This window comes from Patagioenas fasciata, chromosome 3 (assembly GCF_037038585.1).
Source record: "Patagioenas fasciata isolate bPatFas1 chromosome 3, bPatFas1.hap1, whole genome shotgun sequence".
NCBI classification, from domain to species: domain Eukaryota; kingdom Metazoa; phylum Chordata; class Aves; order Columbiformes; family Columbidae; genus Patagioenas; species Patagioenas fasciata.
Window position 1 is genome coordinate 95,684,526 of NC_092522.1, and position 14,197 is coordinate 95,698,722.

At 36.0% G+C, this 14,197-nt stretch overlaps 1 protein-coding gene across 7 annotated transcripts in view; it reads right to left on the reverse strand.

Moving 5' to 3' along the window:
* Positions 1 to 14,197, reverse strand: part of ADGRB3 (adhesion G protein-coupled receptor B3) — a 445,285-nt gene that overhangs the window by 223,414 nt on the left and 207,674 nt on the right. For all 7 annotated transcript variants that reach the window (XM_071806930.1, XM_071806929.1, XM_065834941.2 and 4 more), the window contains one exon: positions 1,462 to 1,656. In XM_071806930.1, the coding sequence (XP_071663031.1) occupies positions 1,462 to 1,656 (195 nt within the window). The remainder of the gene's footprint in view (positions 1 to 1,461; positions 1,657 to 14,197) is intronic.

The following is a 14,197-nucleotide window of genomic DNA, read 5'->3' on the forward strand; positions in this document are numbered from 1 at the left end:
AAGGAAAGGAAAGGAAAGGAAAGGAAAGGAAAGGAAAGGAAAGGAAAGGAAAGGAAAGGAAAGGGAAGGAGAAAGGGAAGGAGGAAGGGAAGGGAAGGGAAGGGAAGGGAAGGGAAGGGAAGGGAAGGGAAGGGAAGGGAAGGGAAGGGAAGGGAAGGGAAGGGAAGGGAAGGGAAGGGAAGGGAAGGGAAGGGAAGGGAAGGGAAGGGAAGAAAAAAGAAAAGAAAAGAAAAGAAAAGAAAAGAAAAGAAAAGAAAAGAAAAGAAAAGAAAAGAAAAGAAAAGAAAAGAAAAGAAAAGAAAAGAAAAGAAAAGAAAAGAAAAGAAAAGAAAAGAAAAGAAAAGAAGAAAAGAAAAGAAAAGAAAAGAAAAGAAAAGAAAAGAAAAGAAAAGAAAAGAAAAGAAAAGAAAAGAAAAGAAAAGAAAAGAAAAGAAAAGAAAAGAAAAGAAAAGAAAAGAAAAGAAAAGAAAAGAAAAGAAAAGAAAATAAAAGAAAAGATTACTTTCAGATGGCTACAGGCCAACACAGGAAACAAAGTTCATTTTTCTTTGTGCATATAAAAATGAGAAAACTGAACATATAATAGCAAGCTTTTGAAAACTTAACTCTGGAAAAATTGTCTTTTCCAAGATACCTCTATTTATCTGCATGCATATATTCCAAAGTGTATTTATAATCTATGTTTACCTTTACACAAACAAAAATGTACACATGACTTGCATTAATAACTTCATTATTAATTTACGAATGATCATGAAAGTCTCTTTTTCATAAATGATATATACATCTACCTTCTTAGTATTCTTTTTCAGTACATATACAGTCTTTGAAAAGTTTCTAAACTTCTCAGATATAGATGAAACCAATATCCTGATCTAGAAGTCCTGTGAAAATTTTTTTTAATTAGCATCACACAATGAGTTGTGCAGCCCATTATGTAGAAATAATAACAGTTTTCATCTCTGATGATATTTTAATAGGCCTCTTGCACAAGAAGAGTCAATGTATCATGTGGAATAGAAAACTCATATCAAACATACTATGCATCACTCCTATGCACTTTTAATTAATTTTATTTATTGGACCTGAAGAAGCAATGCCAGAATTACATAACTAGACACTGAGGATTTTTGAACTGAAATGAACTAGAACAAAAAACACTAGTGAATTGCTTACTGAAAAACAAACAATCAAGCAAACAAACCAACCCAATACATCCCTATGAATAAAACCAAATGTTAAAGGAGAAAGATACTGAAAATTTTACCAAGAAAGGTTATTGCAGTTCCTGTGTTATTTTGAGTAGCTGAATCTTTTCCTTTTTTACAGTTGTATCTTAGTTTTATGTGAAAAATGTTTATATCTATTATTTAGTTTCCTCAGTGGGTAAAACAGGTGACATGAAGTATGCTGACATAAACCCCATCAATTGAAACATTACCCTTACACTGCTTCTCTTACCTGCACCCCATCAGATGCAGGAATATAACTTGCTCTTTTAAATGTGTCTGTGACATTTCTGAGAATTTCCACAGAAACAAGAAGGTCCCCTGCGTAAAAGTTTTTCCTCTGAGTTAGATCCAATAGTGTCTTTGTTACTTGGGACATGCCATCACCAGCCAACGTCCTCTGTCCTTTCGCAAGGTGCTCTTTAATCTATACCAGAAAAATAAAATTAGTATCAGAACCTACTATACTGAGAAAAGATGTATGACAAATTCTAAACGTAACAAAAATATTAAATAATAAAGCTATTATAATATTACATACTTAAGCCATTATAACAAAGTTCATCCTGATAAAGTAGTAGAGTATGATGACAGAATTATTACGTTTATCAGAGAAGCATGGATTTTTTACTGAAAGATTCTGAAGTTGTCATGTTTCACCCATTTGTTTCTTTTTGAACACCAACAATTTCTCAATATCCATGTTGTCAAAAGAGCTGCCATGATGGAACAAGGAGCTGCTTTTCCACAGAGGAACAGCTGTACAACCACTATTGCCACTCATTAAACAACTAAAAGCTCTGAAATGAGTAAATGCTAAGGAAGTCCTTGTTATAATCTAGTTTACTATAGGGAAGTATACCCTTCATCTCTGCCAGCCCAGCTTAGCTAGTGAATACAATAGTGATAGTTTAGGTGGAAGCTGATTATGGTGCTCTCTTCTGTAGTACTGACAACAAAAAGCTGCTAACTTGGAATGATCATGTTTGTTTTTTCAAGAAATGCAAATTAAAATATGAATTGTTCCCATGTGTCAGACAAGAGAAGATGCTTTGGTGGTAGCTCTCCAAATAGATCTGTACATGACCATTGATGTAATCCAAAACGAACATGCTGGTAGAAGAGTCCTCCTGATAAGAAGGTGAACTTGTGGATCTGATTAAATCTTAAAGTTGGCCCAGCATCCTAGGAAGATGCATAGTGTATCACAAAGATGTCACAAGGCCAGCCAAGGCTGAAAAAGAGTGCATTGTTTAAACAACTTATTTTTAAATATGCATATGAATTTATGTAGAAGTTCTTCCAAATTGAAGCTAAATTAAAGAAAATATAAATTACCTGAGACAGACCTTACGCAAAGCTGAAGAGAAGATTCTGTGCAACTGGCAAAAAAATGGTGATACCATCTCTGTAAATGTATCTTCAGTTGCTTTTTGACCTGGTCTTATTATTGACATATTGAGGAAAGCATGACGAGTATAACATAATTTGGTGGTGAGGCGGAAGGAAGAGTGTAAAGATACCTTTTGTCACTTCCAGATCTCTCCAGCCACTTTGTGTGGATATATGTGGCTTCATTCAATTGTTTTTTTTTTTTTGGTAAGGATAGAATAGGTAGCAAAAATAGAACAGTGATTAAATGTTAAAATAATTTTCGTGGAAGCAATTTAAAAAAATGCAATCATCCTCTGACATATACAATCTAATTTTTTTTTTTTTTCATTCTGTTGGATCATACTTTTGTTACCTTCTCATCCAGTCTCAGGTAACCTAGATACGTGTAACACAGCTGGAGCTGGTAAACTGGCTACTTCAACATATATCTATGGCCTTAAGTTGTCGTTGTAGCAGCTGAGGATTGTTAGGACCACAACATGCTTGCCCAAACCCTAGAAATATTTAAAACCTGGGATAACACCTGTCTACTGCAGCATGGACAGGGAAATAATCTACTCCATACTATGAGTACTGAGGTACAACCATAATCGTGCAATCAAATATTTTCAACAAAGACTTCAGTGAGGAGAACTGAGGCAGTTAATTTGCTGTTTTGTTTTGAAACCCAAATATTTCAGTAGAAATGCCTCCCTCAGTCTTCAGAATACTTTAAGAAGTAATTAGGCAAGAAGCATGATTGCAGAAATCCTTTTGTGCAATTTCTATTCATTTTGGAAGGAGGCTTTGAAAGTAATCTTGTAGCAAAGTAAGAGTGAGAAAATCATTTGAGTAAACTCAGGGATCTGATGTCATATACATAACATTATGACTACTTTCTTGGGAACAAGCAAAAGCAAATAAGAACTTGATTTGTGATTTTTCTTGTGAAACGTTGCCATTGCCTCATCTGTTCACACTCTGTGTCTGTTCAGCAAATTAAAAGAGCATCAGCTAGCACAGTAACACAGAATAGTAAAACTTTTGCTGGAACTCATCCAGCTGTTCACTGATCTCAGAGCATATTTTCCAATTTTGAGGATTAGCAACATTCAGCGTGTCTTTAATCAAGCCCGAAACACATGCAACATAAAAGACAGTCCATAAAGCTGAACTCCTAAATCTAACACATGCGTCAGAATGTACTAGGCCAAAGGCATCACACAACTTGAAGTCAGAGCTTAAGAGAGAACAAAGAGGTTCTTTTTATTCCAGTAACAACAGCAAAGTCATCAGTCCTCATAAAATCTCTACGGTGCTCTTATGCTTGTATAAAACACTGGTAGGAAAGCTGTTGAACTGTTTAGTTCAACATGTTATTTTTTATTGCATTATTTTGCTTCCTCTTGGTACATCTGTTTGTTCACCCCTCCATTTGTTTTTCCATGTTCCGACTAGACTTTAAACTCACATTTTAAAGATGGCAGAGCTCCATTTGTTGATTTTGGACCATGAAATTCTTGGTGTCAGCTGCTTTTGGAATGCAAATAATAAATTTAAATTACCTTAGTTTTGACTGTCTTTCAGGCTTTTGAGATCTGTTTTCAGAAAAAAATTTTACAGATTTCTAGCAGCAGAAGTGGGAGCTGTAGTGTTCCCCTTAAGTGCTTTCAGCAAGACATTTTGATTGCTTTTGGAGCCCATCATAAAAAAGGTCTAGCACAACGTATAGAAATAAATTATTACATCTACTTCAGAAGTATCCAGGGTTGTGGTGCAGGTGGTTTAAAGTACCTCAGAATTATCAGCTCTTAAAATTACAGCTCAGTTGGGAGCTGTTTTTTTAAAAATTGCATACCTAGAAAGCTCGGCTTCCCTGGGCAAGTACCCTGTCTCCATTGGGCCACACCACTCATACACAGTGTGGTGAGCACCTTTTCTTCATCCTCCCAGCTCCAGCCCAGAAGTTCTTTTCCCTAATCCTTAGCTGCCCCTTCAGGCCCACACTGCCTAGAGTTAGACTAGCAATATACCCTTAGAAGTAGCATCACAAAACAGGAGGTTGCAACGTGTTTGGGTAAAGTAAGTGGGTGAAAATTAGAGTTAATTAGTAGAAAATTTTGACTACAGATTGGCGAACAACATGCAGGGCAAGGTAAGAATTAGAAGCCTCTTTCTTATCAGTTTATTACATAATGTATTTTCTTGTTGTAAAACAGCCCACAGCTCCTAAATACAACTTTGAAATCAGAAACTGTTCACTCAGTTGATATAAACTGATGCAACACTATTGAAGTCCACGAAGATGTACAGATTAGTATGAGTTGAAGGTAGTGGATTACTTGCACAACTACCACAAGAATCTTTCAGTGTGAAAATACAGAATATTCTCATCCATGGTTAGTATAATGTCTTTCTCACCATACTGCTTATTTTCTATGCTATGGTCACTGTGATATTATACATCGTCCAAAAATTCTATTTTGGTCACCACTGTAGGTCCTTGTCGTTCTCTGTGAAGGTCATTTTTTAGTGGTCTTACAGGCAGGCTCATTAAAAATAAAGTTTATGAGCCGAGATATAGTGAAATGAAGCAGCTGTTAAAGTGATACTTCAGTTGTCAGGCCAGCCTCTAGCTGCCTGCACTATATGGCTGCATACTTGAAAAATTACTGAAATGTTTAACTGGACTTTGACTCAGGGTCCAACTGCCTTTGTCCCTCGATTTATCAGAAAGTATGATATAGTAAAAATGCCTTTTTACAAAGTCAGAGCTCCTAGAACAAATTTATTACTCTGTAATAATTACTGCAAGCTTAACAGCTAGACATGGTTTAGAAGGACAGAAAACAATGAACCCTCAAGAAACCTATAAAAGATTGAAAAAAATTACTAATTTGAAGAGTAACTGCACCACCATACTTTTTCATTATTTTTTAAGATTATGTTGGATTCATGGCTAGGTATTACTAATGATGTCATTAAAACACTTTATGGTCATGGGAACTATAAGAACCCAAATTAAGAAGCCTTAGATAGAAGTGAGGAAAGATAGATTGAAATAAAGATATATCCTGAAATCGCTCCTAATCTGCAAAACACTTTGCTTTGCACCTCCACAACCCAACACTATCATTTTGCAAAATATTTTTTGTAATGCTTTGAAGATGCAGAACAGTAAGGAGCGTTCACATTACCCACAACAGACACATGAATTACATAACTGTATTAGAAAGCTAAAAGATCCTGAGAGTGTTAGTTCCTCTAGAGAACAACCCAGAGTACCTGAAATCTTATACTGAATCCTCTGAATCACATTATCTTGCCTCTGTGACTTCTAATCTTGAGCCTGGAATTGATAGCGCCCCCTCAATAAATATTAATTAATGACTTTGCATTAAACTTTTAGTTACCAGCACTAAGGTCCAGAAAGGCTGGAATAAAAATACTGAAGTCTGTGTGCTTAAAGTTAGGCACATAAATTAAAAAGGTAGAAAAAATATTTTTGGCAGCTGAAATATTCCCATAGATGTAATTCTGCACTGAACTGAACTCATGCAGCATGCTGATGTTTAAACATAATGTGATGTCATTGTGAGAAAGCTCTTCCTTTCAAATTTGAGAAAAACTTCATTACAGAGCATTTTTTCTGCTAAACGGCAGACAGTCCTTTAAGTATTTTAGCACAGAATCTAGATGTCTAAAGATACTGCTATGCATCTTCAAGTATGTATGTGAATATTTAGAACCTAATGTCATATGAGAGTCTTCTTCCTTTTCTATACATTCAAAATTTTATGAAGGAGGTTACTAAAGCAATATAAAATAATTTTTCACTATATCATCAGTGAAAATAGTTAGTAGTGTCAATCTAGGCCAAGATAACAGTCTAATAAATAAACAGTTTCTGCAGAGAAACTGTTTATGGCAGAAAAGGGAAAAAGTAATTGGTATACATTGTGTCAAGGAAGATTAAGGATATATATTAAAGAAGACTATTCAACTGTAAAGGAAATAATGCACCAGAGTTTACCTGAAGAGACTATGCAGTCTTACATATTGAAGGCTTTAATAGTAGTGAAGAAAAACAGAATGCTGGAATAACACAAGCATAGCTGACTCTGATGGGACAGAATTTTGGCCTGGATGATCTCATGAATAGTCTTTCAGTTCTGTAATTATGTAACAGGGCCCTGAAAATATTCTGGAACCCAAAGAAAAGCCTCCTATAATTTGCCACAATGAGAAATGCCAAAGTTTAAGAAATGCCCTGAAACCGAACTTTTACCTTCCTGCATTTATTCACTGTCATGGTGTACAATCTGCTACACCAAGTTTCCACAGATACTGTGCAAAACTCTGCCTCCGTGCACTCAGCTAAAATCAATGCAGCCCTTTGCTTTAAATAACTTATTCTAAATTTATATTAACGAAAAGAAAAATGAGGATTGTTTTACTGTATACAAGCAGTCACCCCACTGTCATATACTTTTGTATTTTCTTAGGCAAAATACTTCTCAAAAGAGTTATTTGTTTTTAGAGAAAAGGAGCCAGTTAAATCAACAGAATCCTGTGCTGTTCTAGACATTCATCTCAGGCAAACTGAATTTCTGCACAGAAATTTTATGTGTTCCTCTATATGCGATGAGGTGCATTGCAGAATCTTTGAAAAAAAATAATCTAGTATCTGTGAAAGTCTAACATGTTTTTAGAAGAAAAATGTCAACAGCTCAGAGAGATACTTGCTTCTTTCTGCACCCTCTTTCTCTAGCCTTTTTCACAAGTAGACTCCTATTATTTTGCTCAAGAGATTTTTTTTGTCACTTTAACCCATTCCATAGTTCTTTTTTATCATCATTATCAATATCATTACTACATTGTAGTCCTTGAGCTATAACCACCAAATAGGTGACAGAGAAAGTTGTTATAAAGTTTCAGTATTTTGATTTCTGCATGGACTCAACAAAGTATCTTAATAGATACTTTGAATAGACAATGTTTCTCCTCAGTAGAATAACAAATGGCTCCAGGGATGGGAAATGAAAAATCACTAAACAGATCACTTCTTTTGAGGTGTGTTGTTTTTTCTTTTTTTCCTTCTTATCACTTTGTTTGTTGACCAGTATTTCTATTATTATTGTATTAACTACCGCTGTTAAAGGCTCCAATTATCTGTGATTAAATCCTGCTCACGTTGGCACGCAGTATGAGAGATCTTGTTGTTGTTATTGTTGTTTCCTTTTTTAACCAGAGGGCACGTCTTTAAGATTTGTGTTATCTATGTATAATGTAACATGACAAGAGCAAGAGTTGAGCAGAAATAAAGAATGATGACTCTGAGAGGGTTGTTTTCATTCTATGACAGACATAAAATTGCTTGAGGTAAAGTCTCCTGGCTTTCCATACTGACTGAATGGCTGAGGCCAGAGGTCACAAAGGGACGCACGACAAATGAGTTCTCTTTCTTTACATGGTCAACCTCGTACATATGTGTCCCTAAAACATAAAACTCTGATTAGGCGCTTCAATTTACATGTTTATTTGATTTTAACTGATTTCTACATTTATTTGATTTTATGTTTCTATGTAGTCATTTCAATGCACTCATTCCTGTGAGTTTATGCAAGGAAATCAGCATTGGGGAGCCCTAATTTCTGCATGGGAGTACTGCATTAAGTAATAGGCAAGAGAAAAATCCTTTGTGCCTCATATACTTACCGAATTTGAGCTCGAACACGGTGGCAAATGCAGGAAATTAAGTAGTGGACAAAAAAGCAGGGGAATGACAGTAAGTGTAAGATGCTGTGACCACTGCTTTGCAGCAGCTACATAGACAAATTCCTGCAGTTTTCTGCATCTGTGTTGGGAGTAAATGTTCCTTCCGTTCTGGTAGATTTTAAAGGAAAATTAGATGAGTTCTTTCTTTATTGAGCTCCCAAATAGCATTCATTTATTGTTTTTCCTCTGGCCCTACCCTAGTGGAGTCCACCTGTTGGCTGCAGTGTTGGTTTGGAATATCAATGTGATCGGGGAACACTCAGCTGCCCACTGCTGCAGCAGACACAACAGCAGCAGAAACCGCAGGAGTACACTTCATTTAACACACAAATTACTCATTGGTAGACCAGACATGGAAAGATGTTTATGGAAGCTGAGATGATAGTGGGAACTTTTCTTTGAATTTAACAAGTGGGATTGTTTAGCTATTAAAAAGCAGATATTCAAAAGCAGAAAGGAAGAAAAGCAACTTATCCAGTTGAATTAAGTTGCAATGTCCTAATGCAGAATAGCAGATAAATGTTTTCTCCCACTGTGTAGCATCTCTAAGATTGGTATACCTGTGTATGTTGGTGACATCAAGTACTATAATTTCACGAATGGAGAAGGTACCACAGTAGCTTTAAACACATTTCACTCTCCTGATCCTAAGCAGCTCATTTCTGGTGCATGTTGTAATAAAGACAGTTATGAAAAAAGCAGCCATTCACTTGTAATGGAGCAGCTGGTTTCCAGCCTGCATATTTCATGTGAGTGGCTGAAGTATTGGGTTATTTCCTCTCTTTGGCAAAGTGCATATTTATTTATGGATGGTAAAGCAGATTTGTTAGGAGACTGAGGAAGTCATACCAACTTTACAACATGGTCTTAAAAGCATTCGGACCCACAACTTTTCAGTCCGTGCAATGAGTTTGACAGGACAGAGCAGTCAGAGCTTTGTCACAACCAAATGAGTACCCTTACAATCAAGCAAACAGCAATACTGAAGTAATTAGCTTTTTTCCAAAGTTTTAATCTTCTCCCACGCAGAATGGGAAATGTTAGTGAGGCAGGGGAAGACTGCTGCCTGCCACAATCTCTTTATCATTTCCTTTCTGATGAGAGAAAACAGTTTGCCAGCCTCCTGTCAAGATACAGAGGTGACAACACAGAGCTGATTCCTGCAGATCCTGGGCTTACAAGGGAGACAAGGCAAGGAAAGCAGATCATTCACTGATACAATTCCCCTACCTATCAACGACTGCAAAGGTGAAGATGAAGAGCTGGTATATACTGATATAAGAATAGACTGAGGCAGAAAAAAATGTTGTTATTGAGGCCTGTGCATTCGAATCTACAAAACTAAGCATGGCTGCTTTGCTCTGCAGCTATATAAAAAGAAATGAAGCACTAAACTAGCAAAAAAGGAGCAGTAAATTTTTTAGGAGGAAGCCTTTCATTCCCTAGAGTAGAGCAGTCATTTCACTGAGGAGTACATGGACAGGCTGATACGCTGCCCTTGTAATATGATTTGGAAAAACAAAATCATCTCTAATGAGCTGCAGCTGAGCAAATAATTATTCACCTCAGAGTTCTTTTTATCAAATTATATTTTAGCCAGGCACTTGCAAAATTGTGAATAATGCTGCTATGGAAAAAAAAGGGAAACAAAATTATAGTATGAACTAGAAGAAACAGAAATACATTTTTATGGCTGTATTATCAGTTCGATATGCAAAGATTCACCTGCATAAGTTCCCATACTCCTTCATAAGTGCTAATATCTTGATACCACTTTGATATTTCATATGGAGGTTTTTGCTTCCTAACTCTCAGGTCTTCAGAGGTTTTTCGGTTTTCCAGCTTCCTCTTTCTGACAGAAAAGCAGTCCAGTTTGCACAAATGCATCTTTGGTTTAGGTGTTATATGGCTCAAATTGGCATGAATTACTACCAGCTTTTTATCAAAGCAACTAAATGTAGAATTTTATCATCCAAATTTGAAAACTGTGCTACACATGTTTAGAAAATGGACTAAACTAGTAGAGATTTTCTGATAATATGGGAGATGACCTTCAGAAACAAAGTGTCTTGATGACAGGCTTTAGTCTTCCTCATTATTTGTGAGCACAGTACAAATCTTTTCTAAACTAGAGTGTCCAAAAGCCATTTAGAGTAAATCTCACTTTAGGCAAAAGGGCTATTCCCTTGTGTGGTGAGTCTGTGATGCATTACAAATATTTTTTAAGCAGATCCCTCACAATTTTTTTTTTTTTCTTTTTCAACAAATCCTAACACCTAGAATGCATGCATAACAGAGTAGAAAATAGAAATAGGCCTATGTATTCAAGTGTTTTGCCCATTTACACAAAATCAGCTGCTAGTACTCTGTGGTCAGACCTTATTCATTAATGGTTTTCATTAAAAGGCTTCAGATACTCATTTTGTCAAGTTCTCATAAGCTACAAAAACTCATTTTTCTTCCATACTAAACTATTTTAATCTAATTTTCATTCTCAGCATTAGCTCCAATTCAAGTATTTTGTTTCTTGATGGGTTTTTTTGTTTGTTTATTTTTAGAAGGCTGGGGAAGGAGGTCAGTAGGTTCTTTGTTTTATTTGTTTTGTTTTGTTTTCTAATTTATGTGGCTATCATCCAAATAATGGATTAAGAACAGATGAAATCTTTAGCTATGCCTCTCAGAAGTAGTTGTTCACACAAAGGATGATGTAGGATATTCCTAATGCTGGGGTCTTGCTTCTTAGTCTTCTTGCTTGTAGCGTATCAAATTTGATAGGCTTCAAGAGGGTATGAAAATTAAATTAACTCTTATTTGAGGCATTTCAGTGACTCTTTTTTCTTCAGATGCCATTTGAGATAGGCCTGTAGGCTTCTAATCGCTGATTCTATTCTTAGTCCTGCAATAACTCACCCCAAATCATAGTACAAGTAGTTAAATCTCTTATTTTCAGGAAATATTTTACTCTGTTTATCCAAATGAACAACACAAAAAAAAGAAAAAATCAAGGCATCATACCACAGTCTGAAATTTCTCAGCACATCCACTTGAGGTGTGCCGGCTGAAACTTGCAAGAACATGAGAAGTGAAAATTGAAAAAAAAAGTCTCGGAGAATGCATTCTTCATTGCACTGCTTTTACAGTGAAGACTAGATGTCTTCCTATGAGAAATATGCAAGTTCAAGAAGAGGTTATGCAGAAAGTCAGGCTAATTAAGCATGACGGTCCCTGTCTAGCCCTAACATCTAAATAACAATAAGGACCAAAACAGAAATTAAATATTGTTTGATATACTAAACAATTGTTGCAACAAGAACAATTAATAGCTTATTAACATGCACTTGAAATCTTAGAAAGGAAATAAATACAAAAGATTAAATTTGAAATTTGGTCTGTCTCAAAGTATCAATTACACAACCCACCTGGCCAGATTGTGGCAGCCGAAATACATGCATGAGGTAAATATTTTGCTTTAATGTCTTTCTGCTACAATATTCAGTTTGAAACCTCTCATGGTGATGCTAACCTTAATTCGACATTGTATTCAGTCAGTGGAGCTGTGTAATGTTTGAACTACTTACAAAATTTCACATATGCAGAATAATACTTTTGAATATTTTGGAGGTATCTTTCATTTATGAAAACATATTTCACAAAATACTAGTCCAAATGAAGCAAGTACTACCTCAAGTAAACAATTTTTGGTAAAGTAATTAGGCAGACCATTTTCTGCTTCCAGATCAAAAGACGACCAAAAGTGATGAGAACACTTCATAATATTATACAGTTTGGGTCATTAGATCATAATCTAATCCGCCTTTCTATATATAACAGTCCATTAACTTACCAACAGATATTCTTTAAAGAAATTAAAATATGCTAGTTAGACCAAAAGAGTTCAGTTTGCAGAAAATGAAGGTCTTTGACAAAGGTAGAAAGAGAAAATAGGCTTTAATAAGGTCCATAACTTCTGATATAGCTGTAACTGATTTGGTAAAATGGTCCGAAACCCTAAACCATGCCCATCCAACAGAGGGGAAAAAAACTCTCCCAATTCTGAGAATATAATCTTGAAGTAGAGCACGGAAATCCCTGTTCACTGAAATCTGGTGATCAGCATGTGACCAACTATTCAGAAGGAACTGAAGAAAGGATATCCCCTGACACGAGATGTTACAGAACCTTCTGATTTTACTTCCTCTCCATCCACAATAAAAGAGATACCTGGAAGACTTATTTGCTGTAATCTCCTCTTTTTCAAGAAAACATTTAATAAATTGTATGTCATTGGGCAAAATCCTTCTCAGCTGCTAAGATGACTGGTAAAAGTCCTGAAACATCATGCTTGACTAAGACTATTTTCTTAATGCAAAAATGCAAGTACTGCAAACATACAATAGCAATAGAAGAAATCGAGAACAAAAACTGATACATAATCTGTGATGTTTCTCCTTCTGTTCATTGAGTTATTGCTTGATCCCCTAGGTCATGCTTCCAGAAAGCAAAGCATACCTATTTATCACTTTGCATTTTCCATTCATAGTGCTTTAGTAAGAATAATCCTAATTAGGTTCTTAAAGTATTATTATGAGAGCTAACCAAATAATTTCCCAAGGGTTTATTTCATTGATTTTGGTAATTTTGTCCCTTAATTTGTTCAGTGAATAATTTTTCATATTAGCAACTAGCTGTATAAGATGGTCAAACAGTATTTGTTGAATTCATTTGATGACTGATTTGTATGACATGTTGGATAAATTATTCATGACTAATTGGTTCCGTTATTCAAAGAGATGTAATTATCATCCCTAGTTTTAAAATGGACCTGTATTCCATAGTACACAAGGTAAAACAAACTAATGGGGAGTACAGGCTGTATGCTTGTGGCATAGCTGAAGTGCATCATCCTCTTAACTGCTTTTACTCAAGCTCCTAAAAATGAATTGTGTAGGGCACTGTGCCCTTGAAAAATGCAAGCTGAGTGCCAGTCACCACTCCACAATCCAAACCATTCCCCTTCACTGTTTCATCATGTTCCCATGTATAGTCTCTTGAACGCCGGAGAAGGACATTTTACAAGGATGTGTAGTGATAGGACAAAGGGTAATGGCTTTATACTGAAAGAGGATAGATTTAGATTAGATATAAGGAAGAAAATCTTCACCATGAGGGTGTTGAGGCACTGGAACAGGTTGCCCAGAGAAGCTGTGGATGCCCCATCCTTCTAAGTGTTCACGGCCAGGTTGGATGAGGTTTTGAGGAACCTGGTCTAGTGGAAGGTGTCCCTGCTCAGGGCAGAGGGATTGAAACTACACGACCTTTAAGGTCCCTTCCAACCGAAACCATTCTATGATTCAAAGGCCCTGTAGTTATTACACTTTTGCCATGCCAGGGAGGGGTATGAACATTTAGAAGGAACAGTGACTAGGCACTAATTCAGAAGACCAGAGATAAATTTCCTGCTTAAGGTTGTCTCTCTCAGTTCCCCGTTAACAAAAAATGGAGATGTAGTAGAGCCTGATCTCAAGCATGTGTTTAGAAGATGCATTAAGTAAAAACTGTGAATTACTCTGAAACTACTGTAATAGAATATTAAGAACAACATGATATATGTATCAAAAAGTGGTCCACGTATCTAGACATTTAACCAATGTCAAACCCTGGTTTCTTCTGAGGTGCCAGCATCCTGCACCTGAGGTGCCAGGACACGCCTGTCCTGAGTAGTAGTAACTCTGACTGGCACATTCTTTAAGTGGTTGAAAAAAGAGCTAAATTCTTCATGGTGCTGGGGGTTATGGGCAAAGTATTTTATTTTTAGC